Source organism: Coturnix japonica, chromosome 6, assembly GCF_001577835.2.
Source record: "Coturnix japonica isolate 7356 chromosome 6, Coturnix japonica 2.1, whole genome shotgun sequence".
Lineage (NCBI taxonomy): Eukaryota > Metazoa > Chordata > Aves > Galliformes > Phasianidae > Coturnix > Coturnix japonica.
The window spans coordinates 20,349,149-20,363,795 of record NC_029521.1 but is presented as its reverse complement, the minus strand read 5'-3'; the positions used below and the strand labels follow the sequence as shown (position 1 = coordinate 20,363,795).

Below are 14,647 nucleotides of genomic sequence, written 5' to 3'. Positions count from 1 at the left end.
GAAATCGAAGCCTGGGGTACCAAGAGGCCCCCTGGACTTTGCTGTTTGATCAGGGAAGTTAAGTGTTAAACGCTATTGTTATACTTGCATTAAGATCACACGACAACTGGCAGTTGCACACAACTTGGGAAGAAGAAACGGCCAAGCTAAGTTGGCAGAAAGGGGTGGAAGAGAAAGCTGCACCTCCTCTGACAAGGAGAGAAAAGTTGCCACTGAAAGACAATGGACAAAGAAAGGTTGGGGGAATATGCATCAGGAAGAACCTGCAGCAGCAGCAGGGGGTGAAGCCCACAGTTGATTGCTTCAGCATAAACACATGGGCCAGCATCATGATGCAGAAACACAACATGACCGAGCAGACTGTGTCCTCTGCACACCACGTTTCGCTCTGGGTGAGAGGCCAAAGGGATCCAGAGGAGAGGGCCTTTTCAAACTGCTTTGGATGATTTTCAGTCCAAACCCACCAAAAAGGAGGGACAGCAGCTGCAACAAGAGCAATCACTGCAAGGCTGGAGGGGAAAACAGAGCTGCGATAGGGCACAACTCCCATTGCGACAAGAATAGCTGGATTTACAGAGGCTGAGCCTCCCCTCTGGATCCTGCAGAGCTGCTGAAGTTGCCCTGTGAACAAACGGTTCTTTCTAGCTTCTCAAATTCTGTACAATAGCAAAGAAAAAATACTTGACAGTATCTCTTTAAAGATAAACACACTGTAAACAGGAGATCTCCCCCGCCCCGGTAGCTTTCTTCCTCCTGCTTGTGCAAAACCTTAGGTTGCGACCTTCCCTGGGGTTCAGGCACAAGGACAGGATGCATGAGAATAAAGTTGCCTCTGTTTGCAGCGATACCATAGCTAATAGCACCAAGACCAACACTTAAAACATGCCTAATTTGAGGGCAGGGAGTATCTGGGTTTGTTTTTCTTGACTGAACTAGAAAGTTCATCTTTAAATCTGTTCAGCTTCAAGCATGTGAGCTTTTGGCCTCCTTTAAACAGGGGAAATACCATTCTGTTTCTGAAGAGAAAAAAAAAAAATAGCACATGGAAGAACAGTTCTGCAGTCAGTAAAAGTTTGGCTAACAAAAGGACTCCAGAGTCACGTAAAGAACATTTAATCCATGGATTATAGGCTTGCACCTGGCAGAATGCATGTGTAAATACAGGCGTGCAGAGCGCCTACACCCTGGGCTAAGGCAGAGGGAAGTTCTGTAGCTAGGAGAGAGAAAGGATTCTTACTACTAATTTTCATAGTTAAATATTTCTCACTCGCACTCACACATACGCAGGCTGTTCCCAGAGAGCTCAGCCTTGGGAAGGATAAAGGAAAGGGCTCAGTTCGGTCTGGGCTGGTGCTGAGTTGCTCCTCTTCTGTTTGCAGTGGTTGTGCAGCAAACTCTTTTATTTGCAGGCAGAGTTTTTACTGCATTAATTATCCTGTGAGTCACTGGGTAATGGACAGTAACTTGGCTCTCCCAGTTGTTAGAAGGGTGTAATTCAGCTCTAATGCAGTGGGTTGTCGAACACAGCATCTGGCAAGATGGAGACTTTCAGTTTCTTTTCAGGCCAGCTGTACTCCTTTGGAAGTTTAAACTGTAAGACAATACAGAGAACCAGTTAATGTATATCACCGCAATCTAATCCACAGAAAGAAAAAACAAAACAAAACACAAAATGGGTACAAAGGCAGGCGGCCCCGTGTTATTATTATTACTTAAAACAAGAGGCCACTAAGAAAACATTTCCCCATCAGTATGTTTTGGACAGCAGTGGACATTAGATAATGTGGCCTGTGCCTCAGCTGCCAAAGTAAAGTTATGAGATTTCAGCCCAAGCACTGTTTATTTCATCAGATGGATTCCGGAGGGTTTCTGCTCCCATCACCATCTCCCCTCCCCGATCTCGCTGAAAATTCACAGCACAAGTGCATTTTTTCTCCCCTTCCACTTGGCTATGGCCCTTTCCCTCCACCTCCTCTCCAGAGCCCCAGTTTTCTTCAGAGGGAGCATTCTGGCAGCTCTCAAGGCCCTGCCTGTGCAGGGGGGTGGTGCATGAGCCCTGCTGAGGGCAGAACTGAGAGGGTTTGCAAATGGCCATCCATGGGAGGGAGCCCTGGCTGGGAGGTCAGCATGCCTGAGCAGCAGTTCTGCTCCAGCCTGACCCCCTGCACAAAGGCTTTGCACAGTGCCTGCACAATGCCTCGTATTCGCACAGGCACAAAAACTGCTTGGGCTGTTTTGCAAACATTGATTAAAGCACAGCGAATGGAGATTTTTGCCCCAGCCTGGTTTACACATCATTGTTTCTGGAGGATGTTTCCCAAACAACGCAAGTCTTCTGTCCCACTTGTCCTAATGCTGTTGCAGGACACCCAGCCTGAGGCTGGGAAGGCACCTGAACATCTCAGATCCCAAACACGACTGCTTAGGGACAGAAGTCCAAGGAGCTCCCATGAGAAACACATTTGACCAGAGCCCATGCATTCACACAGAAAGTGCAGGAGGTTCAGGGCAGCATTGAACCATCATAGAGTGGAACAAACACTATCTGTTTCCTGGTGTTGACAGCCATGCAAGGGTTAACATGGACCAGGCCCTCCCATCGCCTTCTTGTTCAAAGGGCAGGCACTGAAAGATCTGCTGTTTAGCAGGGGAAGCTTGTGGGGCATCTGTGGGTTGACAAGTGCAATCTTGGAGCAAGGAAAGCTCCCCCTCTGTGTCACTACAATTTTGTTCTCACTGCTAAACTGCCAAAGCCAGATCTAAGAGTGCAAGAAGTAAAGAAAAAAAAGCAAACATCCTAGATGCAGCACTAATAAAGGCTTCAAACCTGTATGTGGCAACATGGCAGCAGAACAGCCACTTCGGGACCAGCATTTCAAGCAATCCCACTGACTGTTCTGAGCATCCAGAACACAAGGCTGGAAACCAGTTTGCAGGATGATTTTGATTTAAAACTCTGCTGCACTCAGTGATCACAGCGCAGTGATCATCCCTGATGCCTCTACACCATCCTCAGGAAGGAATCTCACCAGGATCCTACCCCAGCTGCAGGCACAGGACATGGAGGCAGCAGCTTCAGATCTGCCACAGACACAGCCATCCTTTCCTGAACAAAGCCAGCAGTGCTGGAAGTTGCACAGGGGCTACTGCATACATAGAGAGCTTGTGCAAGGGAAAATGACCTGCAATCATCCGTCTTTATCCACTGAGTTGTCTTTCTTTCCCTAGGAGCCCCATTCTGAAGGACATCAATGCCTGCTCAGTGGTAGGTTCTTGTTCCCCTGCAGCCATCTGCTCCACAGGAAGGATAGCTGCAGTGGCCTATGAATTTGCTCCTGACCTTGCTCCATGCAGCTTGTGTACAAGGGTAACCTGCAGTTGGGACCCACTGACCTTAATGTGCCAGGCTGGTGGTTCTGGGCCTGACCCATGATCCAAGGGCAAGGCAGAAGGATCGTTCAGGGCAAAGGCTCCCCAGAACTTCTACTTTTTCCTCCTCTAGTAAACAAAAACAGTCCAAGTTCCAATTAGGACTGTCTTGTTTTTTCTTTAACTCAGTCCCTGTGTATGGCCTGGACCATGTAATCCAGTGGTCCAATACAGCCCAGGGGATCCTTCTGAGTTCAAGGTGAAGAGTATGTGAAACACATGCTAAAGATACTCAAATAAAGATATTTCACTTAATCTGTTGTATAGCAAAGGAAAGACTCTCCTTGCAGCACTGACAGAGCTTCATTCAGTCGCAGGAATATCATCAGCCAGGGCTGTGAGGAACGCGTTAAGTTGGCCGAAATTGGGATCCTGCAACGTACAAATCCTTGGAGGGATCTGAACACTGAAAGATCACATTTCATCTCAAGTATTTTCCTTTTCACAAAGAGGAGTGGTTCCAAAGCAATCCTCTCCGAGAAGTCATCCTTTGCATTTGTTTGCTTTTCACTTTTTAATTTAGCAAAGTCACAGTAACTCAGAGGCTGGTCGCTGTGCCAGAAGCTGCCATGTCCACTGCCTTTACCTCTCCGCAGGGCACAGAGGAACACAAGCAATCCAAAGCCCTGCTAAAGGCCCTTCCGACCAAGCGCTCCTGGGCTTCCATGTCACCGGCCAAAATGAGCTTTGGATTAGGTTTAACTGGATAAAAGCTGGCCTGAAAGTCCCTGCACAGCCAGCAGTGTGCTCCCCTCACTCTCTCAGCAAAGAACACCCTGGCATTAAATCAACTCTGGATTAAACAATTAGAGCCCTGAGATTTTCCTGGGGGGAGGGGAGCAGGGTGAGGGATAGGAGGGCTGCTTGACAAGCCAAGGAAAGTTTCCTTAGAGTCTGCAGGGAGCTGTAAAAAATGGGATTAAAAATATTACATGTCATTTTTGCCACTGCTCTTTGAAGTCAGTCAGAATATTTATATGGCATGCATGGGAGACAGGGTGTTAAATGTTCCCCAGGAAGAGATCACATGGCAAGAGGAAGTTTAGCACCACAGAGCAAAGCTTTATAAAGCTCCTTCAGCCGCTGCTGTAACACTTTCAGGCTGGGGATGTTCTTTTGCACGCTGTGCACTCACTTGCAGGGGCAGCAGGTGAGGGCCAAGAGCAGACATGAAAATGTTCCCAAACCAAAAAAGGAGGCCCCAAAGGACAGGCTGTTCAGTAGTAAATGTGCTACCACTGCATCCAGCTGCTCTGGAAGTGGGGGAGGAGGTGAGCTCTTAAGGAGGTTACCCACAGCATGGAGGCAAACCCTGACACCTGGCCTGCCCTGCTTTGGGTCGGGGTGCCAAGACAGTGAGTGGGGAATGATGCTGAAGGAGAGATGTGCAGCATCTCCCTTCATACCAAAAACTGCTCTGCTTTTCTCACAATCCCTTCTCTCAGTGCCCTATCCCATAGAAGATGTAAAGGTCTCACAAAGCCTCCAGATTGTGAGTCTCTCTTGGGCATACACTGGGGATGCAGGAACAGCGCAGCCTTACTTCCTCTGGAGAGTTCAGATCTTCTAAATCTTCCAGCATTCTCTCTACGAACTCTTCGGTCAATAGGATCTGCAAAGGAAATACAGTGGTTTATGTCTTCTCACTCCTAGTTTTAGCCAACTGCCAAGCAACAGAATGACTTTTCCACTGAGCAAATTGTACCAGCTTGCTCCTTCCCCACGTTCTTCATTCCTGCAACACATTGGTTTAAGGGCAAGGAGCTCCTAACTTTGTCTCCCGCCTCAACCACGGTAAAAATGTTAAAATTACATGGCAATCTTTTTTGACCCTCAATTATCTTCCTAAGACTAAAATTAGAGGCTCGGCTTTAAGACAGAGTAGGGAAGAAGGAAAAGGGGTCAATATAACAATTGCTGGAGAAGCAGTGGGAGATGGTGCTGCTTTCATCTGATTTCTTGAAGTGAAGCTCCATGAAGAACACAAGTCACACAAAGCTGAGGAACACTGGGGAGCAAGCCCAAGGGATTAATGGGGAGAAAAAACCACACTCTCTTTAGGAAGGCAATGATAGCCAAAACCAGACATGTTCTGCCTCTTTTTGCAGCAGATCCAAAGGCTGAAGCCCCCAGCAGCCAGCGGATTTGGAAAGGGAATGGAAATGTGGTAGGGGATGGGGATAACATCCCCACGCAGTGCAAGTGTTTTGGAGTGGCATTCCTGGGAGCTGAGTTACAGACGTACCCACTGTGTTATCCCCACTTCAACCTACAGGTTTGCTTCTTTCCCACTGCACCTCCTTTCCTTCCTTCACTCCACCCTTTTCCTCCATCTTCAGCACTGCTCTCCATTCCCAAGGCAGTCACCATACCCAGACCCCTTCTGTACCCTGTCTCCTCCTGCCCTGGGCTTGAAGAGGGGCAGCCTGGCTGTCTAATGGCCCTGCAGGAAGCCACCTCCAGTTCCCTGGTGCCAGGAATGGGAGCAGAGAGCACATGATTGCCTGGACAACATGGGCTACTTGGCTGAAGGTGCTGGCCTCTGTTCTGGTAATACCAGCAGGGCTGTTGGCTAAAAGAAAAGGAGTCCTCTGGTCTCCTATTCTTCCTTTAACAGGTAAGAGAATTGATCTGAAAACACCAAATCCAGATTCAAGAGCTATGATGTGTCTGAATTCTTTTCCATTCACCCCTGCTGCCCTGCAAACACTGTACACTGTGTGTACACTGGAGGATGAGGGAACTGTAGCCTCCACTCTCTGCTGCATTTCCCTCCTCACTCAGCTCCAACCTGCAGCAGGCTTCAGGACAGGGTTTATGACTGAGCTGCTCAGCTTGGATGCAGGTAGCCCATTAGGCCTTTCTGCTCTTAACTTGAGCCTGGAAAAAGCTCTGTTTCAGCCAGCAGCCAGGAGCTCGCTGCTTTGGACAGAGCTCTGCAACCTGGCACCAATCTGCAGACTGGCAAGCTGAGAAACATTGCACTGAAACACGCAGCGCCACTGCAAACTGCTGCAGTCTCCTTGCAGGAGGCTGTAACTATCCTGCCTGTTGAACTGGAGACACTCGTTTGTTGGCCTGCTCACAGAACGAGGAAGCTGACTGTCCGTGTTGGAGGCAGGAGGGCAACTTGATCGCTCAGCCCAGGAGGAATAGATGGGTGGGGAGCTGGGGCTCTGAGCGGAGCAGATCAGTTTCTGCGGAGGTGCAGCCTGCAATGGGGTGAGGGAATGAAAACAATTTGGCAGACATCAAAATGTACAGGGCAGCCGGAAAAAGGAGGAGGAATTGGTATTCACAGCAATCAGGCAAAGAGGAAATGAATATTCAGCCCTCCACGGATGAACAAAAATGCCAGAGGTTGGGATGGGTGAGAGAGCAGGAATGAGGAGTCACATCTTTGGCAGGGGGACTAGAAGAGAAGCGCAGCAGGAAGACCCCTGGGCGCTCCCAAGGTGCCAGAGGCAGGGAAGAAATGGGAACCACATGTGGAGGCAGCCAGCTGCTCTTCTGCTGCTGGAAAACAACACAGGGTGAGCAGGGGTGAGCAACAAGGGCTCGAGGGAGCAAACGGGGGACCAGTCAGGTCTCAGCTAAGCCACAGACTTGCAGAGTAGAGACAAGCACCAACATGGGGTGTGATCCCCTGAGCCCAGCCCATCTGCAGCTCACCATCACCCTCTCAGTGGATTTTGTTAATCCAGCTGAAAAAAAAAAAAAACAATGACCAAACAACAACTTCCACTGATTCAGTGAGCTGAACCGGCTCCCTGAAGGGTCTGACAGGCGGAGTGGGACAGCAGTCTGCAGCTCAGCTGTCTCACGGACTGTGGCTGTGAGATGGAAGCGGCGGCAGCGTGTGCTTTGGAGCAGGCTGAGAAAAGATTGCAGTGCTGTTCTGCAAGCCCTGCATAGATAGTTAACTTTGGTGGAGGGCAAGCGTCTCTGGCTGCAGTGACAAACTGCTGCAGTGACATTCACACAGTGTGTGACACACAGCCCATCCTCAGCAACCTGCAGCAGCCTGAGTCAAAAACAAACCACCCCAGAGCCTCCTACCCCATGCAGCTGGGGAAACTTGTCCTCCTTCCTTGAGCAGAAGGGAATTTCTAAAGTGTGGGTGCAACCAAATGGGTAAGTGACGTGATCCTCAGCTCAGGGAACCTGCAGCACTCCTGAACTCTCTTGATGATGCAGAAGGCACACGCTCCCAGCACACCAGCTGCTAAGAGGGCTTTGAAGCAAGTAGTATGGCAGTCCTGGATTTGCATCCAGACAAGATCTCCCCTCTTAGAAGTAGACCAATTTAAATGACCCAAGAGCATTAAGGTCTGCTCATAGATCAGGCCGACATCCACACCTGCAATCAGCAAAACAGCTTCATGCTGGTGACTCTTTGCTCCTATGGAGAAGGATGAGAATAAATCTGATCCCATCTCAGCTTCCCTCGCTCAGAATATCTCATATTTCCAGCTATTGTAGCATGCCTGCTCCTGCACAGTATGATACCCCATTACATTAACACACACACGTTATATGTGCATGATATTAAAGGTGACATTCCCAGCAAATAAACATGACAGACTGCCATTGCTCTAGGCACCTAATTTAATTTCCTTTGGGATTTAAACCTTAGAAGCTCAAATTAAACAAATAGGCCCTGTTCACTTTATATTTCAGGCCTGAATCTAGAGTTTTCCTTCAATGCTGTTAGTTGATCTTATCAACAGGACGCTGCACAGAGATCATCATGATGAAACAGCTTTTTCACTCCCCCAGCACAAACAGCTCCAGCTAGGGGAAGAGTCTCTGCAATCTGTAGGACAAATGAAGCCATCCAAAACACGGAGTCAGCCTTTCCTCCCATGACATCTCTTGGGCAGTGCTGAGGAGGTGACGGAGCTCTCCCGGAGCCATAGAGGCCGGCTGCTCACAGCTCTGTGTTTTCACAGCTCTGTGCAAACATTCCCGCCTTCCTGGCCTGCTGAAGCTGGTTGCAGGGTGTAGCTCAGCCTTTGTCATGGCTGTTTGCAGTACGTACAGGGAACGGCCTCGCCAAGCAGCTGGGGCTATCTGGGATGTTCCCTTTGGTGCGATACAGCTCTGCTTGCACTGGGATCTCTGTGACCTGACCCAGAGAGGCCCAGACAGATGCCATCCCGTTGCCAGCAGATTCACTCTTCATTTCCCATGTGCTCTGTTGCTCTGTGAATGTCAGTAATGCTGCAGAAGCTCGGAAGACGGTGACTACCCAAAGGGGAAGTACCTGTTCTCTATCAGAGGTACCTACTGCAACAATCAAGGCCTGCGTTTCCCTCTGCCTCACTGATAGCAGCATGTGCTGACACATTACAAAACACCATGGCTTGCAGCCCCACTCAGGTGGATGCATTCAGGGAACGCTGTGAGCATGATGTCTCCCTCTCGTGGTAAATCCCACCTGAGCTTGTCTGAAACCTACTTCTTACCCACAGGATTTAGCTACAGGTCAAGTGAAGGAGCTTGTGTCAAAGCCTCCATACCCGCAGACAGTTGAGAAACCTGTATTGTGACTTGTTACAGGTACACAGCTGCAAATGCAGGAAAACAGGTGAGATCTAAAGACGTTCACAAGGTCACGGGGCTCTAGACTAGTTCGGCTGACTTTTAAAGCAACTTGTGCTTAGTAAAACATTAAAGACTTCACAGTCAGCTTATAGGTACCGTTCCACACCTAACACCCCATCTCTCTCGCACGTTAGGGTTCAACCCTACCATGAGGACTAGAAATTCTCAGCACGGGAGAGGTTGCTGTGGACCACAGTTCGTGCTGATTCTGACAGCCTAAAACAGCTGGCACACCTTTGATTTGGAAGACCCTCAGAAGCTGAGCTAGGAATTAAGCTGCAGCTTTGTCTAGCTTCAGGGAATGTGCTTTGTTCAGGGCAAAATACAAGCAATTGGCCCAGGGACAACTCAGCGTGGATGCTTTTACTGATAATACCCATGTTCTTGCCTACCTAGAAACAAAACCAAATGATCCCACACTTTGTCCTAGTGCTTTGTTTGCATTAAACATTGCCACTTGCTTTTCTAACAGGTTTGTCAAAGAAAATAAAGGTTTTATTAGATCTGGACTTGGTACAGAGCTGGCCTGTACAGCTCAGGCAGAGAAGGTGGGGAAGCATTGCAATAAACCCATACATGGGTTTACATAGGTAAATCACACCAGCACTCCTCAGACACTGCTCATCCATACAGGTGCTATACCTGGGCTGGGTGGAGCAGCTGTACCCTAAGCCGCATGTCATCTGTTACTTCTGCAAATACCCAGCAGCATTTAGGAGACCTTTGCCCTAAAAATGTTTCAGATTAATTCCTGTTGACAGCACAGAGAAAACGCAGCTGAGGTGTGTCAGCATCTCCCACTGAAATTAGACATTACCAATACACCCCTTGATTTGTGCTTTGTGCCATGAACATCCCCAGCCGCTCTCCTGGCTTTCCCCTCAGCTTGGCTTTCTTCACGTTGCCTTGCTTTGATGGTTCTGGCCTTGTCATTAGGCCATTCTACGTCATGACCAGCCCCGACACTGCCTGAAGAGGCCCATCTCAGTACAGCCTCCAAGGTACCAGCATTGCAACAAACACCTTTGATGGGAAATTTCGTTGTTGCTCTTCCAGGAGATTCATAACTCTCCTTGTACAGGAAAAACATCCACTCGCAGATGCCTGAGGGACCCTATTGCTTCACACTGTGATGTTACAATTCCCGAAGAGGAAGTATATGATGACGCTGAAAGATTTTGACCTTGTGAGATCTCCTATGACATTCCCAGCTACAAGGCTAGTCCTGGGTCCAGCCTGATGAGATCAACCTTGTAAACAGGGTTGCTTCCAGTAAACACAAAGTTTGGCTGAACTAGAGAGAGCTGGCAAGGGAGCCAAGCAACACCAATTCATTTGGAGTGAAAATGCTAAGGCTGAACAGGCATTTCAGCAAATGCTCCAAGTGGGTAAGAAGAAAGCCACAAGGAATAGCCAAAATGTAGTTCAAGTAGCAAGGGAGGGGCATTAGGCCGGGGGATAGTCAGTTGGATGAAGGATGGAAGAACTTGACTTGTCCAAAACTAGCCTAGACAAAGGAGTAGAGAACTTGCTGTAGAAGAGTGGATCATGACGACCTAATGGGATGCTTTAACTTCCAATGTTAAGTTTCTCCTGGTGTCTCATGAAATGAGGCTGTGAGAAAAAAGAGCAGAAGGAGATTTGGGGGAGTGTTGTGGGAAGGTGATAAACTTACTGGAAAGTGATAGTTTAGATTGCCCCAGGCTTGACCAAGGATTTGGGGGAAGCCACCTAAAAGATTTAGAAAATGTTTGTCTTGGGACGGATGCATCTGGGGAAGAGTAGGCTGTGCTTGTATGTGATTTCGGGCAGTTTGCGGACACTGTCCTTAAATTCACCAGGCTAGGCATGGCACGGCTACTCAAGTCTGGGGAGACATAAAACCAATCCCTTGGATCCAACCCATAGCTGCCACTTAATGGGTGAGCAACTGAAGCACCAGAGTAGCTGTTACAAAGGTTGCTTTGAACCTCTACTGCTGCCATTATGCCAATGCGCATAAATGATTTAACATGTGGTATAGCAGAGAGAAGAACCAGATGTGCTCATTTCCAGGGGAATGTCCTAACTCTACCGGAACAGAGTCATTCTCTTGTGCTCTCTGTCTCTGTGACTAATTCAGTGTTTTATATGATGTGGAACAACTCCAATTGGATGAGCTGAGGAACAACCAAAATACCCTATAGCTGTGGCGGCCATAAAGCTAAGAAGTAGAAATAGCGGTTGAAATAAAAGCAAAGGAATAAAACATGAGTTTTTCATATCCTGGGTGAGTGCTTTATCCTTCAAATGTTGATTAGAGAAGGCAAAACTTCTAACGGCCCCAGCTCCATTCTGCAAAACTTTGCTTGTTTTTGTTTTTTTTTTCCCCTTTGGTCTGTTTTTATTGAAGAAAACCTTCTATTTCTGGTTTCATTCAACACAAAAGGATTTTCTTCTGCTTTTGGTTTCTTTAAGGCTTTTGTTTCAGCTAGAAAAACTGAGAACATTTAAAGATTGATCTTGGTCTGCTCTTCTTTCCCAGATTTTTCACTTAGGTTGCCAAACCAAAAGAATGGATTGTCCCCTATGACCCTGCTCACCCCCCACCCTGCAACTGCCAACACAGATAGTGTGTGCTGATAGCTCCTGAAAGCTGGATGCTTCCCACGGGCTCCACGTACCTATCCTGCCTACAGACACGCTTGTCTAACGTTTTCTACCAGAAGTTTGACCTTGCTGTCCTAAGCCTCCACTTATTTTTCCATGCTGGATGTCTTGTTTTAGGTTTTTAAGGGTTTTTAAGGGAAAAGGAATCAAGTTATCTCAGAGAGGTATTTTGGAAAAAGTAGTTTCCGACAGTGCTAACAAATGTGGATAATCGTTTTGTTGCAGAGCACTGGAACTAGACCTCAGGAGGAGCTCGAAGGTCAGGGGAAAGTCTTTCTCCCTACCAGGAGAATGCTTTGCAGAGTCCGAAGTGACTGAAAGTGACAATTTGCCCACAGCCTTTCAAAGAAGGGCAGAAAAATGTACTGAAGGTCCCTTATTCATTGAACATGCCCCAGTCCGAGGCAGCTCACCCCCAGACACAGGGCAGAGGCTGCTAAGTAGGACTTTCCCCTTTGATCATTCCTGTGAGTGACGAGGGATTGCTATGGCACCAGGCACATCGGGACGCAGAGCAGGAAACTCTCCAGTGCTCTCAGAATTTTTGCTGGAAGTCAGGCGATGTGGAGGAGGAGGTGAAGGAATTTGCCAGCTTGAATGAAGGGGAGGAGAGAAAAGCAGAGTCGGGCCAGGATGAGGGGAAGACAAAGACATAGAAAAACAGGATGGAGAGCAGACCAGAGGCCAAAGCCGGAGGTGACATAAAGGGTAGGGAGACGGGAGGGGAGCCCCTTTTCCACAGCCTCAGCATCCACACCATGGCTGTTGGACGCTGCAAACCTGCTGGCATGGGGGGCAAGCAGAGCTCACGTGGAGACAGAGACCTTGTGCTGAGGTGCCAACTGCAAATGATCCATAGCCTCCATCAGCCTAACAGCATTTGTTTTGAAATGGAGTAAATTACCTGGAAAAAAACCCCTCTACAGAGACCAGCAATATGGGGCATGTGAAACTTTGGAAATGGCTGAATAGAGACTGTCTGTGCAATGCTAATTCAGCCCCAGTGAATGTCTGCATCACGAAACAAATCTGTAATCACAAGATCGCCTGCAGTTTTTCTCCCACAAGACCTCTGCCCTGCTTGGTCCTCAGGATGGTTCTGCTCACTGAATGCAGCATTAGTCATCATTTCTTTTCATTATCATTCAAGTTGTTTGCCCGTTTCCTCCTACTCTCTTCCCCTTTATTTAGTACTCTGCATCCGACTACTGCCAGCATGGATTACATTGGAAGTACCTAATCTTACTGCCCCTCCTGCTCTCACAGCCTCTGACGTGCTCAGCCTCACATTTCTGCAAGGCAGGGAGCACTCCTCTCCATGCAGCAGATGGGGGAGGGAGCTAAAGAAGCTGAGACCTAACAAAATCTCAGAGAAAACCCGTAAGAGCAGAGGAGGTTCAGTGTGAGCCTTGACTCTCAGGCTGGCCCCATACCCCACAGAATTCTTTTCTCTCTCCTGACTTGTAAGAATGAATTTTAATAACTTCCTGAAATTGCTTCTAGTGTTCATCTGTGGTGCTGGAATGCTTTGCAAGCACTAAATTAATCTTCACAGGATGGCTGGAAGAAGGTTTTCCTTAACAGACAGAGGAAAACAAGTGAAAAGGAAATGAAGATTCTGAATGGCTTTTTCTTACAGGTGCCTGTCCCAAGACGCACAGGTCCCTCTTTTCCTGCCCACTCTGCACTGTGGGACACATGCGATCTGCAGCAGAATTCCTCCTGGCCTCTGGTGCTGCTGGGAACATGGATCAGACCTCAGCTCTCAAACTGGCCATCCAGAAAATGAGGAACACAAACTCAGTTGCCACCTGTGAACATTTTAGCTTAAGAATCTGGAGATAATATTGAGAAAGAACAGAATAATAGAAGTAGGGACAGGATTCAGTTCTCCAGAGTAACAGACTTCACCACGGGATTATTATGATTTTTCAGCAATTACTTGCCTCATTCACTACACATGTCCTAATTTCGACAAAGTGGAAGTCCTATAGGTGTGAGGCTACCTTACACCCCCAAATACGCTGCATCCTTGTGCACTGAATGAGGCGGCGTACCTTGTAAAAAATACATCTGAACATTCAATTAGATACGATATTGAAATACACATCCATAACAAGGGCAAGGTTAAGCTGCAGAGACTGTTGTTCAGATGCTTCTTAAATTCTGTATGCTTGATTCTGCAGTTAACGAGGACTCTTTAAGTTTGTTTTTACTGCACTATATGGGCTCGCATGTCAGAGTTTGCAGCAATATCTGATGCGTAACATGTACGTTGTACATGATCAAAGACTTGAATGTCATCTTCTTCCCTAGAACAATGACTGCCTAAAGCAGCAGGAGCAGAAATTATCTGAAGGTAGTGTTAAACAAACCTCCTTCTCCCCTCTGGGGAGAGTAAGCAGTCCAGGTGAGCAAGGTAGGAGGGGAGAACAGTCTGCTTTGTGCTAGACGGGCAGAGAGCTCCACATAAAAGCAGAGGAGCTTTGCAGAAGCATGTCCTGACTCCCATCACCGAAGACTTAATGATGGTAATTCCCAAAGGATGATGCATGCTGACAGGCTTTGACACAAACTACCCCAGGATAATATTAATATGTATTAAAGGCTCAGGCAACTTTATTGGGTCGGGTTTGATCAGCAAGACATTTCAACAGAGCGTCTCTATCATCTGCCTGAACACAAGTAAGGGAGGGAAAGAGAACACACGCACAACCTCACCTTGCTTTGGGTAGGCTTACAGACAAACAAGGTTGATCTGTGATGAATTGCATGCTTGGCATGCTCAGTCCGAGAAGCTCGGGCACTCCACCATGAATATGAATGTCTCTGTGGGGCAGTTAATGTCAGAGTCTGTTTATATGATCAGCATCCTTAACTCTCTGACACTGGGCCAGACAGCTCCTGCCCAGCCTTTCTCTGTGCATCTGGAACATCTGCCCTTCGGGAAGGAGAGGAGAGG

The 14,647-nt window shown here is 47.9% G+C and overlaps 1 protein-coding gene across 3 annotated transcripts in view; it reads right to left on the bottom strand.

Moving 5' to 3' along the window:
• Nucleotides 1-1,097: 1,097 nt before the first annotated feature.
• SUFU (SUFU negative regulator of hedgehog signaling) overlaps nt 1,098-14,647 on the bottom strand; it is a 75,283-nt gene continuing 61,733 nt past the window's right edge. For 2 of the 3 annotated variants that reach the window (XM_015866980.2, XM_015866981.2), the window contains exons 11-12: nt 4,973-5,041; nt 1,098-1,591 (exon numbers count right to left, since the gene is read on the bottom strand). In XM_015866980.2, coding sequence (XP_015722466.1) covers nt 1,502-1,591; nt 4,973-5,041 — 159 coding nt within the window. In that variant the 3' untranslated portion in view covers nt 1,098-1,501. The remainder of the gene's footprint in view (nt 1,592-4,972; nt 5,042-14,647) is intronic. The other variant, XM_032445329.1, reaches the window with a different exon arrangement.